Source organism: Oryzias melastigma, linkage group LG3 (genome assembly GCF_002922805.2).
Source record: "Oryzias melastigma strain HK-1 linkage group LG3, ASM292280v2, whole genome shotgun sequence".
Classification (NCBI taxonomy): Eukaryota; Metazoa; Chordata; class Actinopteri; order Beloniformes; family Adrianichthyidae; genus Oryzias; species Oryzias melastigma.
The window spans coordinates 5,934,912-5,948,402 of record NC_050514.1 but is presented as its reverse complement, the minus strand read 5'-3'; the positions used below and the strand labels follow the sequence as shown (position 1 = coordinate 5,948,402).

The 13,491-nt window shown below is 38.4% G+C and overlaps 3 protein-coding genes across 4 annotated transcripts in view; 2 read left to right on the top strand and 1 right to left on the bottom strand.

Annotated features, from left to right (window-relative positions):
- The window catches only part of itga11a (integrin, alpha 11a), a 68,820-nt gene extending 67,128 nt beyond the window's left edge, over nucleotides 1–1,692 (top strand). The window contains exon 30 of the mRNA XM_024296171.2: nucleotides 706–1,692. Coding sequence (XP_024151939.1) covers nucleotides 706–783 — 78 coding nt within the window. The 3' untranslated portion in view covers nucleotides 784–1,692. The remainder of the gene's footprint in view (nucleotides 1–705) is intronic.
- A 1,390-nt stretch (nucleotides 1,693–3,082) lies between these two features.
- Nucleotides 3,083–9,190, bottom strand: rxfp3.3a2 (relaxin family peptide receptor 3.3a2). The gene has a single exon (XM_024296408.2). It carries the CDS (start codon nucleotides 9,069–9,071, stop codon nucleotides 7,821–7,823), a length of 1,251 nt encoding a protein of 416 aa, XP_024152176.1. The 5' UTR covers nucleotides 9,072–9,190; the 3' UTR covers nucleotides 3,083–7,820.
- Nucleotides 9,191–9,915: 725 nt separating this feature from the next.
- The window catches only part of LOC112160673 (A disintegrin and metalloproteinase with thrombospondin motifs 7), a 177,891-nt gene continuing 174,315 nt past the window's right edge, over nucleotides 9,916–13,491 (top strand). For both annotated transcript variants that reach the window (XM_024295388.2, XM_024295387.2), the window contains exon 1: nucleotides 9,916–10,420. In XM_024295388.2, coding sequence (XP_024151156.1) covers nucleotides 10,330–10,420 — 91 coding nt within the window. In that variant the 5' untranslated portion in view covers nucleotides 9,916–10,329. The remainder of the gene's footprint in view (nucleotides 10,421–13,491) is intronic.

Genomic DNA, 13,491 nt, shown 5'->3' with positions numbered 1-13,491 from the left:
ACATCATGCAACATATTATGTAATACTCAGATTATCATCAAAATAAAATTTAAAATAATTCAGAAATGAATAATTACACATTGAATGAATAATCATTATCCGGTTCAAAACTTCTAATCATACCTTACCAACATCGACTCAGGTCATTAAGAATCTTTAAGTATCAATAAATCACATTACAAAGATGAAATACATAATGATTATATAGATAGACGTAATACTATTTTATAAATCATCAGCAGATCAAGAGTAACAAATATGTGCGAATTATTTATCATTAGAAAAATCATGAATAAAAATCACATTTTGGGAAACCAAGTGAAGTGATATGATAAGAGACAAATCTCTTATAACATATGTAAAGTCCCACATCATTTCAGAAGTCCTACATCATGCTCCAGTCATGATAACAGTCCTGCTCCACAGCTCCACCCCTCTGACGGGATTTTCAAATTTCGGCTGTGAGGTGATAGCATCACGAGAATTTGAGCCACAAAAAATAAAAATAAAAACATTAAATCTTCAATAAAGTTTATAGAATTTTCTGAAAAATAACTGACTTGATTTGTGAAATTTAATCCTCCTTGTTTATTTACCTATAAATGAATACATGAAAAGCTTTTTTATTATTATTTAGGAAAGCTTAAATGTTTTTGCAGTCATTCCTCGTCTCATCGCTCCTCTTTGTTCCTTTCTCTACCTCAGCTTGGCTTCTTCCGGAGGCAGAAGCGGAGAGACAAGGAGGAGCCAGAGACCAATGGGAAGGTGGCTGAGGAGCGGTAACGCTGGCACAGAGGAGACTTTGGTTTGTTTTCAGAGGAGACGCCACACTCAGGGACTAACCCACCTCCACCTGGAACCCCCCCAGCAGCTCCGCGTGGTTCCAGCACTGTCCCACTCACTCAGTTCTCGTGCACTGTTAGGATCTCTGTCGTCCCTCCACATCTGGCAGTTCTCTTTAAGGACATTTGTAAGGAAAACAACTGATCCGATTCCCCGCGTTTGCTTTTCTTTTGGAACAAAATCATAGCCAGCCATTTAATTTGTGTATTTATTTAACTCTAAAAGAAATGTTTGAGATTTATTAAAAAATAAGAAAAACATTATGTCAGGGTCAACACCCAAAACCTACTAAAATATGTAGATATAGTGTATATTAAAGTTTATATTTAAAGGATTTATTTGCAACATAGCCTGTTAACTTTTGACCATAAACTTTAAGAAATAGACACACAAAAAATAGCAATAAAATCTAGAGAACGAATTGTACAACTTTTACTTTCCAGTCTTTTAAACATCTGATGCACTTTTGATATTATGTATAATAACTTGAATTTGTAAATATTGAAGAAGTGCCTTGCTGATTGTTCTTCAGTTTGATGTTTTTTTTATTCTTCATATTCTCAAGGTGGTTAAGAACTGTTTTAACTTAAACAACTTTCTTTCAGAAAACCAATATGCGACTGTTGCATGCCGTTTACATGCACTGTATCAGAGCAAAGGGTGTGCCGTGTGTGTTATTTACTGTCTTTTTAATGGGTTGGAGATTAATGAATATGATGGTTATACTGATGGATATGAAGACTGGTGCAAACGTGTCATATGTAAGAGCAGAATCTGATCCTAGTTTATTGTGTTGACATGTGAAGAGCTTTGACATGTATGCAAATAAAAATCTGTGCTTGTGCGTCATCTTGATGATCACTTTTGGAGAGAAAAAGTCAAGATTTTACATCTTTACACATAAAAAAGCTTATAGGAACATTTTTTAAATTATTATTTTTTATCTATTTATTTGAGATTCCAGCATTTACTTCTTTACTTTTCTTTCTAACCACTTTAACTCTACATTAAACCTAACTTCTATAAGATTCTACTGTTTTTTACTGTTAAAAAAAGTAGAGTATCAATTTGATTTATTTCTAAAAGATCAATAAGGATCCCCACATTGATGCCAGCATGCTGAGAAAACCAGGCTGGAAATGATCTTGGGTGGATTGCGATGTCCTTGAAATGATTAATTGATGTGGATTGTTTTAATAAATCAAATGCTTACATATCTTAGTCTTGGTAATTATGCTAATTTGACAGGAGCAAAGATAAAGGCCAAGAAAGTCCTCTTCTCCAGGGCCCGTGGCCCAGTTTTGCACCGAGTCTGTCTGTGTTTTCTTTGTGTCGAGGCAATTAACATTGAAAACCTCAAATAAACTAAGCTCTTCCTCTGAGAGTTGCTCAGTAGAAATCAGTTCTGTTATCTGTACAGTTAAAACTACATTTGTTTCACACACACACATCTGTTTGTACATCTGAGTAAATGCAGCAGTTTATTTAAGATAAAATGTAAAAAAGGGAAAAACTGGATATATTAACAAACGATCTGTGTTTTATTGCATTTAAAAATAATAGTTATCTAATTAAATTGTTACGTTGATGAAAACTAAAAAATATAGATGTAAAAAATTACAGAACTTTTGTTAACTGATCCAATAATTCTTTTTTTCTGCGTTATTCTGCTTCAGGGAAAAACAACATTTTTTGCAAAAACATAGTTGACATTTGACATAGCATCCATAACTGTAGTTTATCATAAGCACAAACCTCTAACTTATCTCAATGCAGCATTATCATTGTGATGGGTTAGTATCACACCTTTGTTTCTCTAAATCGATTACATTTCAGAAAGATTTTTTTAAGGGCAAAAATGCTTATTTTCATGTAAGATTGTTTTTTACACATTTTATCTCTTGTGTAAAACAACCTATCAGAGTTTAAACAGGTGGATATTATACTTATTTTTTTATGTGATGGTATTATAATATTGACAATATTTTAATCAGTGGAAACGTTCAGATTTTCTCCAACCTAACACTATCATTTGAGCAGCACAACAAAGATACCAAAGATCAAATATACAATAGTAATGTTAGAAATAAATCCATTTAAACGTATTTCTTTTCTTTTCTTATTTTTTCCAAGATATCATGGTAGTTATTTTTAGTCTCTACAATTTAGGTGATGTTTCATTTTTTTACTTTAAAAAAAGAAAGAAAATCTGCCCATGATTACCATAAATAAATATATATTTTTTTCTTCTTCTTTTTTTTGCATTTTCAAATTTTTGCGATTAAACACTGAAGCCTATCTGAAAACAGAATGCAGGTTTGCCTTTTCTATCACTCATCTAAAACATTTATGGACTTCAAGAAAAAGAAAATACCCACAAATTGAAGCTAAAACAAGCAAAGACATGGCTTTATATTGTAACTTAAAAAACACAAACTGAATACAGTAAATGTGGACTCCAAGAAAGTGAGGCCTGTATATAAATAAAAAAAATCTTAATATAACTCAGTGTCCATAAAAATAAAAACTGGGGCACAGTGCCTCTCAGAAAAAGAAGGATTTAATATGAAACTTTCTTCTGCTTTTTTCTTTTTTTTGTTCAATCAAAAATCTAAGAGCTAAAATAAACTGAAAAAAAAGAGTAAGTCTGGTTTGAGGCCTCTGAATTCTTGCAGACACATACTCTATAATTAAGTTAACTAGCACGTTCTTGGAAAGCATTACAATGTGACACTCATAACAGGGAAAGTGAAAACTGTTTGGATTATCACCTTCTCAGTGATTACTGGGATCTATGGTTGTTTTTTAGCAGCCAGTCTGAAAATGTAGCAGTTTCCTGGTGAAATCAGGAGCAAAATGAGAGACACTCCCCGGCTTTGAGTGAGCTTTTATGGATTCAAACTATTTCCCAAGATGCTACTGGCTCCACTTAAAAAAGATCTACTTCTATTTATTACAGTGCCAGATATCACAGGACACCCCAGGAGAAGCTGCAGCCATGATGGGATGGATCAGAACCCTACAAGAGGTAAAAGATGAAACCATTTGAGGAAGAAAAAAGAAAAAAAAACCTCGGCAGTTTTACGGCTGACATTTCTTAGATATGATCAGTGGAATCGCTTTTTCAGATGCATTTTGTATTTAATGCTGCAGATTAGCAGCACATCACTAGAGAGGGACTTTTAGGAAAAGAAAATTCAAATTCCAAAATAAAAAAAAAAATCACTTATTTTCATAATGACCAAAAAAAATCCTTGTGTAGTTAAAAATGTTTTGATAAGATGTGTTTCCTTAAGTTTGGGGCAAATAAAAGGCTTCACAAATGTTTCTGTTTGCATACAAACACACTTAAAAAGCTTAAAAATACTCAACATTAAAGTTTAAATGTCAAAAAGGGCTTAAAAAAGATCTGATAAATCAACAAAATCTATTTTTTTTTTCAATAAATCACAAAAAAATCTATCTGTCTAACACAAGAAGCTCTCAATTGTTCCTGTTTGCTCAGCTGTTGGACAGGACAAGTTTAAATAAATAAATAAATAAATAAATAAATAAATAAATAAAACAATCTCTATTTTAGGATAGGTGAATTTCTTAAAACATTTGAGTCTTTTGTCCTGCATTTATTTTGAAATATTTGTTCTCCTCAGTTTCCTGTGGAGCCTCGATGAGGCTCAAATGATCCGTTCAGGCTGCTAAGTGGAGCAGACCATTCCTGGAGCGGGTGGAGCACCGCATGTGCCTTAATATGATTTGAAAAAACAGCGTTGTCTAAGGTATTTTCTTTAACATAGTTTTGTTGTAGTAAAATTGTTCATTTCACTTAAAAGTATTTATGATATAAATGATATGGTAGATCTCCCTCCCTTTCCTCTTCATGTGTGTGACATTGGCCAACCCTTCCTTTATTAATAAAGGGAAGGTTGGCCAATGTCACACACATGAAGGCTTATAAGGTTTATTTATATGGTTTATTATCCGTTGGGATGGTCTTGATGCATTTTATCAGGGGATATTAAAGGTATGGGTCACCTTCTCATAACTTATTTTCTTTGCCTTTCTTATTGAAGTTTTATGCATTTCCCTGATTGTTTGAATCCACAAAATAGACTTCAGAAGTTGATCTTCCTTCTGCTCAGGAGACCCATTCTGGACAGAATAGAACTTTTTCAAGTGAAAAACAAAATGTCCTTTAGCAAACTTTTCATTTAAAAACTTTTACACGGGTTTTAGAACAGCTGTTTTTACGGATCCATGGACATAACATCAAAATAAGATAAATAGTTCCCTTAAATTAATAATTTTTCGCTATAAATAGGTATTTTGACAGCACATATTTGTATCTTTGTACTGAAATTATTATTTTCATTACTTCATTTCCAACTAGTAATTTGTGTAAACTAAATGCTAATTTTTGCCAACAAGATGCTAGTACAAACAATTTGCAATTTGCTAATTTGTGCCAATAAAATACTAATGTATGCCAACACAACACTAATTCATGTACATGAAATGCTAATATGTGCATACAAAATACTGATTCACGCCAACAAAATGCTAGTGCATACAAAATGCTAATTTGCACAAACAAAAAACTAATAAGTATGCATGAAACATTAATTTGTGCCTACAAAATGCTAATTGTTGCACACATAAGATTAATTTGCACCAACTAAATGCTAGTGCACATGAAACACTAATTTGTGTCAGCAAAATACTAATTACTGAACATGAAAAGCTAATTTGTGAACACAAGATACTTATGTGCACACAAAATGCTAAGTCGTGCCAAAAAATATATAGATTAGTGCACGTGAAATGTTAACTTGTGCCCACAAAATGCTAATTTTTGCACACAATCTTTTTAAGGATTTAGCGCCAACTATACCAGTGAACATAAAATGCTAGTCTGTACCCACAAAATGCAAGTTTTTTGTACTCACAATACCTACATGTGCGCACAAAATGCAAAATTTTGCCCATGAAATGATCATTTCTACCAACAAATTACAAATGAGTGCCCATGAAATAGTAATTTGTGTGAAAAAAAAGGCTAATAAGTGTCCACAAAATGCTACAGTGCACATGAAATGCAAATTTGTGCACACAAAGTGCTGTAAAATGCCACATTTTCTCCACATAATACAAAACTGTAGCCACAAAATGCTAGTATGTGAACACAATTAGATTTTGGGTGCAAAAAATGCTTTTTCTGGGCACTAAGCAATAAATAATATGATTGGTCAAAATGCTAATTTGTGCCCATAAAATACTAATTTGTAACCACGAGATGCTAATAAACATTAATTTATGCCCATAAAATGGTAATTTGTGCTCACAAAGCACTACTTTATGCCTACAAATGAGTAATTTAGGGAACTAATTTGCTTCCTTTTCATGCCGTGTCCAGGGCTCCGTATGTTTTAGCAGTGCACACAAAACAGGAGTTGTTGGATAAAACACTTTCTCCCTAAAACAAGCTTCAAAGATGCTGCAGTCAAGATTGAGGAGGAACGGTACATATACATTTTCATTAAAGCATGTCAAAAACATTTCATTATTCAGTCAAGAAAATAAAAAATCTAAGAAAAGATCAGCGTTTAAAAAAGAACAATATTTCTGAAGATGGTTTTTAAATTAGTCATTCAAGAAAATGTGTCTCCTGCTGTGTAAAAAGCATTCATTTTGTGCGACTAATAAATGAAATAATTTGCATTCTACAGTAAAACAGCTCTTGAAAATATTCTGACATATTTTACATGTGCCATGAAGAGCACAAATTGTCTCATCGCACCGTGTGGGTAAAGTGAAGATAATCCTGATTTATAGTTGGTGCTTAGAAATCTGCCACCAGCATCATGGCAAAGGATTAAACATGACAATTACAACGTCCTTGATGATGCAACAACATTGTAGTGTTGCGTTTATTTAAATGGGCACGATTTAACATGGAAAACAACCGTGGATTATGGGTCAAATCCATAAACGTCACACATCTGTGCATCAAAGCAGTGACAGACTGGAAGGACTGATGCTGAGATTACAGTTTGGTTCTTCACGCGTAAAAACAACCTCCATCCCCTTCGGTTGGACTTGACAGAGTGTTTGAAAGAGATTAGGAACTGGTGACTTTGTTGTTTGCTTTAGAGAAAGGTGTGCAGTTGTAAAGCTCTTCAAAGAGTGAACGCAGAAAAACAGAAGGAGGATGTGAGGCGGAACAGGGATGAGTCTGACAGGAGTCCAACGCAGCCGCAGCCAGGGGAGAGCTGAGCTCGGAGCCGTCTGCTGTGCATGGGGCTTCCTGGATTATCCAAGGAGAAACCATGACAGCCATTACACCATTAACTCTCCCCTGACTTGCAGAGCGCAGATGTTGGGCTGCAACAATGAAAATGAGCTTAAGGTTGTTCCGTCTGCAACACATCTGCACGCTTTGCTCTCTCAGGATGACAAACTGCTTTTCACTTTTAATAAGAGGAAGAAAATCCTCCGTGTCAAATAAAGATGTGCAGATTTGCACCATAAAGGGAAACATCAATACTCTTAGAAATCTAAACTGCAAATCAGTGCAACAAAAGCAGGCTATCATATAATATCATTTGCAAAAAGGAATACCTGGAATGGTGGATCAGATAGAAATAAGCAATTTATTTGTGCAAGATTAGAGGAGTGGTGGGAGAACATCAGAACCAGATGCAAACTAGTCCGCAGATAGGAGGAAATTGTTCATTTTTGGCGCACCACTCCAACATTATTCCTAAATGCTTTAAAGTTACGGAGAAAAAAGTCATATCTACAATCTGCCAGAGTGAACTGAGCTTTAAGTTTGTGTGACTTCATAAATGCATATATACTATTTGTTATCTATTGTGTTTTTGTCTTTTACAATGCGTGGTCTGCGTTGTGGAGCATTTTACGCACAAAATGGACAGTCGGAGCAATAAATAAATAGATAAATAAAACTTTCTTTAGTGAGTTCAGCGGTTGCGCGGGGTCGTTTGGGACCCTTTGCGGTCTATGATGGACAGGCTGTACTCTGTGTTGTCCATAATCTGCAGAGGCACGACGCCCTGGATCTCTCCCTGCGTAACGGAGCGCGTGGCGCAGCCTTTGCTCTGGAGTGGAGTGGAGTCTCTCCAAAACAACCTGCCCAGCATCTTCCTGATCTCGGGTCTCATCAGGCAGTACAGCACCGGGTTCAGACAGCTGTTTGTGTGCGCCAGGCACACAGTGAGCGGGAACACGTACGTGTGCACCGTGTAGTATGAGTTGTCCCAGTTGGCTGCGTTAAATTTGACCAGGACGCCCCAGAAGGTGATGGCGTGATTTGGCATCCAGCAGCAGAAGAAGGACAGGACCACGATGGCGACAGACTTGGTGACTCTGGATCTCCGTTTGGGGTTGGTGCTGGTGTCCATGCTCTTCCGTCTGACGAAGCGCAGGAGCATCAGATAGTTCACGGAGACGATGAGCATGGGGATTATAAAGGCTATCAGGATTTTTTGCAGGTGGTAAAGTGCGAGCCAGTCGTGCCCTTCAGGGAACTTCAGGAGGCAGAGTTTTTCTCCGGCGACTTCTGTCACGGTGGAGAAGATCGCCGTGGGCGCAGTGGCCGCGGTCGCCGCCACCCACAGGATTGCGCACACCCACTTCACGCACCGTGACCTCCTGTGCGCCTTTTTCTTCAGGGCTGAGGCCACACACATGTAGCGCGTGACGCTCATGGCAGTGAGGAAGAAGACGCTGGCGTACATGTTCATCACGGTGACGGACAGGACGATTTTGCACATGGCGCCTCCAAACGGCCAGCTGAAGTCCAGTGCGGTGTCCACGGCCCAGAAGGGCAGCGTGAGCACGAACTGGAAGTCCGTCACAGCCAGGTTGATGATGAAAACATTGATAGTAGACCTCTTCCGACCCTGTCTCAGCCTCATGAGGAAAAACACCAGCAGGTTCCCCACCAACCCCACCGCGCAAACTACAGAGTACACCACGGAGATGAAGATCCTCAGGATGGGGGAGCCGTCCGCGCTCACGTCAATGTCCTCAAAAGTGAACTTGTCATCGTCGGATGAACTTCGGTTCGGAGCTCCGCTTTGGTTGAATACTTCATCCATTTTGGGGGATGGCGCATCAGGCGGGCGAGGATGCGCCCCATGTGAGAGCTCCTCGCTCCTCAGCCTCTCTGTCTCCCGCGCGCTCAGCGGCGTGTCATGTTCCGCGCGCATCTGAATGGCAGCTGACCTGGAATCTGCTTTTATACAGGTGTGTCGCTTCTCTGCTGAGCCACGATTGGTCGAAGGAAAAAAGAGAAAAATATTCACATGATGGTCACAACAATATCTTCATGTTTTAATAGAGAGAGAAACAAGTTTAAAAAAACAAATCCAGATCTATTTTTCAGAGCAAAACAGCGCGTCATGGCTGTGCGTAAAAGACGCGTTACATAAGCGGTTCTTTTGGGCAGGTGTAAACTTGAGCTGTTCTATGTAATTTGTCAAATAGTTGTGTTCAATTAAATGTTTTTATATGAACCCAAGCCTGTGTTTATGTGTTTCCCCCCAGAATCCCCCTCATCTCTCAGCATGTGCCACAGTCTTCTCTGCTCTGACATGTTGCGTTTCTGATCCAAATGCGCATCATTCCCAAACAGCATTCTGCGCGTCAATGTCAATTATGCCCTCCTTCCTCCAGAAGAGGGGGCGCTAAGCTTAACCAGATTACAAAAGAGGAATGCAAAAGCCTATTTCAAACAAAAGCAAATACTTTTGATTACAGTTATTTACATTTGATTGAATTTTCCTCCTTAATTTGATATTTTTGTCGTTTTTTGTAAAACTTGAAACTTTTTGTTTGCTGCAAACAGTTTAGAGAACACGACTGTAGTCTGAGCTTATTTTGTGTGTCTTCAACATATTTCCATATTAAATGTGTCCAAACTTGATTCATCTTATCTGCGTTCATTCATCCGACACCAAGTGAAGGCAACAGTCTTGCAACGGATCCTCATGTGACCCAGAGGAAACTCGAAAGACCTCAGTTGTAGGAGTAACCGCCCCGCGGATCAGAGCGGTCTATATCCCATTACTTGGAGTCGCATTCCCCTTTAAGTCTGCAGCACCCAGTCAAAGCCAGCCTATTGTCTTCAGTCCTCCCATATAGTGGGGGTGGTCCCGCAAAAAAAGTTTGCAGAGGAAACTTTCAAGCTGTCACTGGTTGTCGGGAGGAGACTGATGGAGTACAGCAGGACCCGCCGCTCACAGGCAAACACTAACACAACTGCAGATGTAGGAAAATGCCGCAAAACCTCCCGAGGAGTCAAAGTTTGATGAGGCCACATCTGGAGGCATTTCTGAGGAGCGCGGCAGTCTGAGCGCGCGCTGGGCGCAACAAAGCCAGCAGGATTTCATGTGAAGGAGAAGCCGGCGCAGTGACAGAGAGAGAGACACCAGAGCGTTCTGATATAAATGCTCCCATCCTGACACAATGACCCGTTTGGATCGCGGGCTTCGCGCTCTCCGCGTCCTCGTTGCGCTCGTGATGGTCGTGGGAAGCAGCGGAGCGCCGCACCAACCAGGTTAGTGAGCCAGACGCACGAACGCGTTAAAGTCGAGCCCTTGTAGCACACTTCCTGCGGTGCTCGTTTCCCTCTCTGCGTGTGACTGAGCTCAGGGAGAGGAGATTTGTTTTGGGAGGCCAGCTGTGACCGATGTTTACCAAGTTTCTGCCTGACCAAAAGCTGGGTAAACCCTGCTGCTGCTCAGAAACAATTCTGAAATGTTGACTCTTTCAGAGAAGCTCAGTAGTGCCCTGCCTAACTGTGACCTTTGACCTCATCTCCGAAGCAAGAACCCAGAAGCAGCACTTTGGGAATTTACAGGATGCATGATTACTATTAATATTCTTTAAACGGAGCTGGTTCACATCCTCCTGCTGCAGATACAAACCTCTGTAACATGGAAGGAAGCAGCCCCACACCTCCATGCTCCAATGCATTCACCCTTTCAGTCACCCCATTAGTTTGTGGTTTGGATGTCAAAAGTCAAAGCCCATCTTATAGTTCAGAGATCCATTCAGATCTGTGAAAGCACTCCTTCTCATCCCCAGCAAATCGACAGTGTGCCCTTCAGGTGAACTGTCAGGCATTCCAGACAACAGTGTTACTCTGAGGGAAGGAACCTCTGAAAGCTGCAACAATTTCAATTGACAAAGGTTTGTGCAGCACTTTCAAAGTTTAATTTTAGACTCTTAAGAAGCCAAAAATAGAAAAAGCACTCAAGCAAACCCTTTCTTCTGATAAGACTTTTTTCTTACTCAGCACTATATAACAAGCATAATTGTGCTTCTTTTACGTCATGTGTCTAAAGAAACGCATCCACAGATGCTGCTGCATATGTTTCTGATTTAACAGCATGAGATCAAGAAAAATGTCTTCTCCCATTTCTTATTTTTTTTATAAGTTAAAGAAGCCATTCCAATTTTTTATAGCCTCACCTTAACCCAACAGTAGCTGGGACAGGCTTCAGAAATGGACATTACAAAAATGGATGGATGTTCACAAGAGCAACAGTTTTTGAACATTTTAAACTACAGCTAAGTTTCATTTTTATAATTTTAGATAATATGTAATTAATCACACTTGTAGAGTCCATTAAATTCAAAATGTTTGAATAGAAATGAATATAAAAGCTCAAGAGCAACTGGTGTGTGCTGATACTTAGTGAGTTAAAAATATGTTTTTGAGCTTGTTAAAAAGTATAACGTTATTTGAATGAAACCTTGATATGAGTCATGCGCTTTGGCTAATTCTGTCAACAGAGAGGTAAAATTCAACTTTGGACATGTTGTGCACATGTTGCAAAAGTACGTTTAAAAGCTGATGCTGCAGCTTTCTGTGATGAGAATCTTTATTCATTTAAAGAAAGAGAAATCTGTCAAATAAAAGTCTGTGAAATAATATTGAGCTCTAGGTGTACAAATACATTTTATTCCTTTTATCATTCAGTTATAATATGCTATATAAATTCATAGTGGTTTTAAGAAAAAAAACGTTGATAATTGTGTTTTTTCTCAGCTTTTTTGGGTTGCAAGTGGTCGTTTCCAAGTTTTCCTGATAGCCACTCACCATGTTTCAAAGAGTCGTTCATTTTTTTGTTTCTTTTCAGCTTGATAAAAGTTATCACAGCTTTCTTTTCTCTGTTTTTCCGCATCATTGCTCTACCAGACCGAATACAAAACTGTATTATCAGGGAAATTTCAGTCTTTCATCGTAACAGTTTTGGTTTCTGCTTTGCAGACATTTCTTTGCAGACACCACTATGATTGAGATGATTGTTTCTTATTTCCTGTTTCGGTATTCTGTTTGATTTTTCTTTTGCTCTCTTTCACTATTGTGAAGCTGAGTGTGATTTTATCTGAGAGAAGGTCGTTATAAACATGTAATTACTTTTGTCACTTAATGAAAAGGAATCAGGGTTCCTCGTTTACTGTATAAGAAAACTGGAGTGAGTGACTCCCTTCCACCCACACCCCCGCATGTTCCATACAGGAAGTACCTCCTGGTCCAAAAAAGCCAAAATCCCAGACTTCTGTAGAGAAATAAAGAGCTATTCCTCATTCATTTATTTGTCAAACATTTGTCAAAGACATGCTTCATAGGTTAATTGGTGACTCTAAATTGCCCCTAGGTGTGACTGTGGGAGTGAATGTGTGTGATTGGTGCCCTGCGGCAGACTGGCGACCTGTCCAGGGTGAACCCCGCCTTCGCCCATCAGTAGCCGGGATAGGCTCCGGCACCCCCGCGACCCCGAAAGGGAAGAAGTGGACAAGAAGATGAATGAATGAATCATTCTTGCTCTGATTCTTTTTTAACGTTCTTGAGTATCTCAGTTTTTTTACTACAGTTTTTCTGTAATTCAAGTCATTCAAGTTATAAATTGACCAAGTCTGTTGTCGAACATTTGAAATATTTAAATGACAGATTCTCCTTAGTTTAGTCTTCTTATAAGTGGTAGGAGTGTGGACTTCCAACAAGCTCATTCCTGATTGGAGAGCGGTTACCACAGAGATGTTGACTCAGACCGATTCAGACCAATCACTGACGTCTGGTTTCAATATGACAGCATCCACATGGCAAAAACATGCACAAAAAAAGTTAGAGCTGTTATCGAGCAATTTTCTATAGATGACATCACACTTACTCTGTCCAGTTCTCATATACAGACAATGGGGCTCCTAAAGTGATTTGATGCTAGTCAGGAAATCTACATGCTGGGATTTTAGGACAAAGTTGATTTATTATCAAAAAGGACAACAATTCTGTTATATATGAAGGAAAAGCATCATTTAAATGTTTGATGACTAATTTTGTTGAAGTTTAAAACATGTTCTTTTATCCACCCTCTTAAAAAGGATCCAGAACGGGTCTGGAACTGTCTCATCAATAACCTTTCATTAACTTATTTTATTTAACCTATTATTCCAAAGGATGGCCCCTATTGCCTCTCGGGAACACAACTCAATGAGGACTTAAGAACCAGCAAGAGGTCAGAACAAATAAACAGAACAGGACAACAGTAGGTTTCAGAACACAGTTTAATAGATTAGAAGGAAAAGGATCCACCCATCCAACCACCCATCCATCAATCC

Excerpts from the sequence above, each read along its gene's own strand:
- rxfp3.3a2 (XM_024296408.2), bottom strand. The coding sequence starts at position 9,071 with ATGCGCGCGGAACATGACACGCCGCTGAGCGCGCGGGAGACAGAGAGG.